This window comes from Aquarana catesbeiana, linkage group LG09, assembly GCF_042186555.1.
Source record: "Aquarana catesbeiana isolate 2022-GZ linkage group LG09, ASM4218655v1, whole genome shotgun sequence".
NCBI lineage: Eukaryota > Metazoa > Chordata > Amphibia > Anura > Ranidae > Aquarana > Aquarana catesbeiana.
In genome coordinates, this window is record NC_133332.1 from 260278524 (window position 1) to 260284523 (window position 6000).

The 6000-nt window shown below is 55.4% G+C and overlaps 1 protein-coding gene across 2 annotated transcripts in view; it reads right to left on the minus strand.

Annotated features, from left to right (window-relative positions):
* The window catches only part of LOC141108569 (caveolin-2-like), a 64779-nt gene extending 59048 nt beyond the window's left edge, over window positions 1-5731 (minus strand). The window contains exons 1-2 of one of the 2 annotated variants that reach the window (XM_073600288.1): window positions 5359-5691; window positions 1098-1246 (exon numbers count right to left, since the gene is read on the minus strand). In XM_073600288.1, the coding sequence (XP_073456389.1) occupies window positions 1098-1234 (137 nt within the window). In that variant the 5' untranslated portion in view covers window positions 1235-1246; window positions 5359-5691. Of the gene's footprint in view, window positions 1-1097; window positions 1247-5358 lie in introns of both variants that reach the window. The other variant, XM_073600290.1, reaches the window with a different exon arrangement.
* Window positions 5732-6000: the final 269 nt, after the last annotated feature.

The window sequence follows — 6000 nt, forward strand, 5'->3', positions numbered from 1 at the left end:
ACAAGCGCAGTCACCATAGCCAGGGGGACAGAGCTCGACGCGGACTCGCAGGGGCCGGGGGGGGGGGGGGGGGAGCTCACAGTAGGGCAGAGGACGGTGTCAGTGGGGCAGTGGACGGTGTCAGTAGAGCAGTGACCGTGTCAGTGGGGCAGAGGACGGTGTCAGTGGGGCAGAGGACGGTGTCAGTGGGGCAGGGGACGGTGTCAGTGGGGCAGGGGACGGTGTCAGTAGGGCAGGGGACGGTGTCAGTAGGGCAGGGGACGGTGTCAGTAGAGCAGTGGACGGTGTCAGTAGGGCAGGGGACGGTGTCAGTAGAGCAGTGGACGGTGTCAGTAGAGCAGGGGACGGTGTCAGTAGAGCAGTGACCGTGTCAGTGGGGCAGAGGACGGTGTCAGTGGGGCAGAGGACGGTGTCAGTGGGGCAGGGGACGGTGTCAGTGGGGCAGGGGACGGTGTCAGTGGGGCAGGGGACGGTGTCAGTAGAGCAGGGGACGGTGTCAGTAAAGCAGGGGACGGTGTCAGTAGAGCAGAGGACGGTGTCAGTAGAGCAGGGGACGGTGTCAGTAGGGCAGGGGACGGTGTCAGTAGGGCAGAGGACGGTGTCAGTAGGGCAGAGGACGGTGTCAGTAGGGCAGAGGACGGTGTCAGTAGAGCAGAGGACGGTGTCAGTAGAGCAGAGGACGGTGTCAGTAGAGCAGAGGACGGTGTCAGTAGGGCAGTGGACGGTGTCAGTAGAGCAGTGGACTGTGTCAGTAGGGCAGAGGACGGTGTCAGTAGGGCAGAGGACGGTGTCAGTAGGGCAGAGGACGGTGTCAGTAGAGCAGAGGACGGTGTCAGTAGGGCAGAGGACGGTGTCAGTAGGGCAGAGGACGGTGTCAGTAGAGCAGAGGACGGTGTCAGTAGAGCAGAGGACGGTGTCAGTAGGGCAGAGGACGGTGTCAGTAGAGCAGAGGACGGTGTCAGTAGAGCAGAGGACGGTGTCAGTAGAGCAGTGGACGGTGTCAGTAGGGCAGTGGAAAGTAACAGATTAAATATCAGACAGTGTCTGTGCCCCCCAATAGACAACTCCATTACAGTGAGACAAAAAAAAACCCTTACCTTCCAGGAGCCGCTGCAAAGATGTGTGTGAACCTGTTAGGGGCGGAGTCTGTAATACCATGCTTTCTCCTGCAAAAGTGTCCCTGGTTGCTAGGATACCAGTCCAGTGGACCTCCATTCACTGTCTCTGGCGGCATCGGGGCTGGCAGCTGGGTGGGAGAAAGAGAGAGCACAGACAGTACAGTGTGACCCGGCTGCAGGACATTAGCCCCGCTGAAGCTGGGGGAAGTGCGTGCTGTTTGGGGGTAGCTGGCAGAGGAGGGGGGCAGACAGGGGCGGAGGGGGGGCAGACACAGAGGAGGGGGGCTGACACAGAGGAGGAGGGGCAGACACAGAGGAGGAGGGGCAGACACAGAGGAGGAGGGGCAGACACAGAGGAGGAGGGGCAGACAGAGGAGGGGGGGCTGACACAGAGGAGGGGGGGCAGACACAGAGGAGGAGGGGCAGACACAGAGGAGGGGGGGCAGACATAGAGATGGGGGGGCAGACACAGAGGAGGGGGGGGCAGACACAGAGGAGGGGGGGGCAGACACAGAGGTAGGGTGCCCACGTGTCCCGGACTGCCCGGGATTATCCCGTAATTCACATCTTTGTCCCTGGTCCCGGGCACTATCATTCCGGGACAATACAGTGTCCCGGAATGAAACTGACAATCTGGGAACGGGGCGGACCGAGCCGCTAAAGCACTGGCTCTGGCTCCCTTCCACCTACTCCTTATCACTGGTTTCTATAGCCGCCTGGCATCAGGCAACCAGTGACGTCACTGCTCAGCGTTGAAAGCGGAGGAGGATTTCACTTCCTCCTCCGCGCTAGTGCTGCTGGTTCTGTCCCCTCTGCACTTGGCTCCAGTGACTGGCTTGCAGCTTGTGTGGGGTGTTTCTGTTCCCACACGCTGCCTGTGATTACAGTGTGTACGGCATCTCTCCCTTCCTCCCCCCTCCTCCTGCCCACCTCACACTAACACACCGACAGAAGTACCCTCCCCCTTTTCCTCGGCTCGGATGTCACAGACAGGAGAAGGAGGGGGAGGAGAATGGACACAGGACTCAACAGGACGGGACATGCTGATCTGAGGTTTGTACACAATATTAATGCTTGGCACTTGCAGGAGAAGGAGACACAGAGACAGGGGGCAAGTTGTCAAAAAAGAATACTTGCAGTGATTTTGGGGGATAAGAGCATGCTGTATGTCCTAGGGGGCACACTTTAGGAGGGGAGAGAAATTGTGCTGGGGGGGGGTCAGATTTTTTATTTAACCCCCCTTCCAGCACAATTTATCTCCCCTCCCAAAGTGTGCCCCCTAGGACATACAGCATGCTCTTATCCCCCAAAATCACTGCAAGTATTCTTTGACAACTTGCCCCCTTCCCCATCTTCAAAGACAAACTGGCTGCTATTGAGGGGACAATTGTATCGTCTGGAATCCTGGGAACTTTGCTAGAGATTCAGGGCAATTCTGGAGGAGGATGTAAGGAGGCACTAAGGGGGCACCCCGGAGGACGTAAGGGGGCTCTGACTAAGTTAGTACCGCCAGAGTGCCCCATTACATCCCCCCTTACAACCTCCAGGGTGCCCCCTTACATCCTTCGGAGTGCCCCACCACCAAAGTGGTATAGCAGTGGCTGACAGACTATCAGGAGGTGATATTGCACTCCTCTTCCTCCTCTCTCCACTAACTACCCCCCGCCATAGACTCCATACTCCTCTCCTGTACATATTACCCACCATTATACACTCCGCACTCCTCTCCTGTACATATTACCCACCATTATACACTCCGCACTCCTCTCCTGTACATATTACCCACCATTATACACTCCACACTCCTCTCCTGTACATAATACCCTCCGCCATACATTCCGCACTCCTCTCCTGTACATATTACCCCCTGCCATACATTCCGCACTCCTCTCCTGTACATATTACCCACCGCCATACATTCCGCACTCCTCTCCTGTACATATTACCCACCGCCATACATTCCGCACTCCTCTCCTGTACATATTACCCACCGCCATACATTCCGCACTCCTCTCCTGTACATATTACCCACCGCCATACATTCTGCACTCCTCTCCTGTACATATTACCCCCCGCCATACATTCCGCACTCCTCTCCTGTACATATTACCCACCGCCATACATTCCGCACTCCTCTCCTGTACATATTACCCACCGCCATACTTTCTGCACTCCTCTCCTGTACATATTACCCCCCGCCATAGACTCCATACTCCTCTCCTGTACATATTACCCACCGCCATACATTCCGCACTCCTCTCCTGTACATATTACCCACCGCCATACATTCCGCACTCCTCTCCTGTACATATTATCCACCGCCATACACTCTGCACTCCTCTCCTGTACATATTATCCACCGCCATACACTCTGCACTCCTCTCCTGTACATATTACCCCCCCGCCATACATTCCGCACTCCTCTCCTGTACATATTACCCCCCGCCATAGACTCCATACTCCTCTCCTGTACATATTACCCACCGCCATACATTCCGCACTCCTCTCCTGTACATATTACCCACCGCCATACATTCCGCACTCCTCTCCTGTACATATTACCCCCCGCCATAGACTCCATACTCCTCTCCTGTACATATTACCCACCGCCATACATTCCGCACTCCTCTCCTGTACATATTACCCACCGCCATACATTCCGCACTCCTCTCCTGTACATATTACCCACCGCCATACATTCCGCACTCCTCTCCTGTACATATTACCCCCCCGCCATACATTCCGCACTCCTCTCCTGTACATATTACCCACCGCCATACATTCCGCACTCCTCTCCTGTACATATTACCCCCCCGCCATACATTCCGCACTCCTCTCCTGTACATATTACCCCCCGCCATAGACTCCATACTCCTCTCCTGTACATATTACCCCCCCGCCATACATTCCGCACTCCTCTCCTGTACATATTACCCACCGCCATACATTCCGCACTCCTCTCCTGTACATATTACCCCCCGCCATAGACTCCATACTCCTCTCCTGTACATATTACCCACCGCCATACTTTCCGCACTCCTCTCCTGTACATATTACCCCCCGCCATACATTCCGCACTCCTCTCCTGTACATATTACCCCCCGCCATAGACTCCATACTCCTCTCCTGTACATATTACCCCCCCGCCATACATTCCGCACTCCTCTCCTGTACATATTACCCCCCGCCATAGACTCCATACTCCTCTCCTGTACATATTACCCCCCCGCCATACATTCCGCACTCCTCTCCTGTACATATTACCCACCGCCATACATTCCGCACTCCTCTCCTGTACATATTACCCACCGCCATAGACTCCATACTCCTCTCCTGTACATATTACCCACCGCCATACATTCCTCACTCCTCTCCTGTACATATTACCCCCCGCCATAGACTCCATACTCCTCTCCTGTACATATTACCCACCGCCATACATTCCTCACTCCTCTCCTGTACATATTACCCCCCGCCATAGACTCCATACTCCTCTCCTGTACATATTACCCACCGCCATACATTCCGCACTCCTCTCCTGTACATATTACCCCCCGCCATACATTCCGCACTCCTCTCCTGTACATATTACCCACCGCCATACATTCCGCACTCCTCTCCTGTACATATTACCCCCCTCCATACACTCTGCATTCCCTATTTAACATTACCACATTCTGCACTATACAAGTCATCTCAGACTCTCTTTAAGAACACCCCCTTTAAGCCAATATTTAGTGCAATTTAAGACATGTCCACTGTTCATTACGACACGCTTTGCGTACCATATTGTTGTTGTTCTTGATGCCTAGGGCCCACTTTTGATCTTGCACACGGGCCCGCTGATTTCGTACGCCCCTGCCCCAAAAATCGGCAAAAAATTTTGTCAAAAATCATCTTTTTTTTGGGGGGGGTGTCCCTGAATGGCAGTTTGGAAATGTGGTCACCCTACACAGAGTAGGGGGGGGCAGACACAGAGGAGGGGGGGCAGACACAGAGGAGGGGGGGGCAGACACAGAGGAGGGGGGGGGGCAGACACAGAGGAGGAGGGGGGGGCAGACACAGAGGAGGGGGGGCAGACACAGAGGAGGGGGGGGCAGACACAGAGGAGGAGGAGCCGTCCGGGGAGCAGTTGCTATTGGACAGTGTGCATCCAGCAGACATGAGCGGCTCTCTCGGATTACAGAGGCGCCCGGAGATCACATATCACACATTCAGGAGATCTATCCGGGCCACTTACTTCATTGCATTCGCCCAGTCTGCGGCTCTCCGTGTTGTGGTAGCACAGCGATGACGTCACCAGCAAGCGACCGGGACCTCGCCTGACGTCAGAGAGAGGGAGGGGCTGAGCCAAGACCTGGCAGGGCGCTCACATCGGCTCCCCACCATGAATGTAAATGAAAGAAGATTGGGGAGGGTGGCCAGAGTTGGCCCTATCATGGGACCCGATATACCCATAGCTCCAGGCGCCACTTTCAGGGGGGCGGAAAATTGCCTACCAGCTCCTCTGTGTCCAACTTTCTTCTCTGCCGCCCCCCTCCTTCTAATTTCAAGTCATTGGCAGCTATGACCAGTCTCCTAGCAACCAATGACGCTTAACGATGCTCGGTATACCTCAGCCCCGCCCCCTAATTCCGGCTCCCTCAGTTCCTCTATGCAGAGCAAAGCAGCGGCCGCCCTAATCCCCTCCCCCTGTCAATGCAGCACTTCTTACAGGAGCCCAGCAGATGGAGCAGCAAGTGCGACCGACAGCTTACAGAATGGGAGAGCAGGAGAGAGGTGTGTAGAGTCCAATCACTGAGCACCACAGTCCAATCACTAAGCACCACAGTCCAATCACTGAGCACCACAGTCCGTCACCGATCACCACTGTCCATCCCTC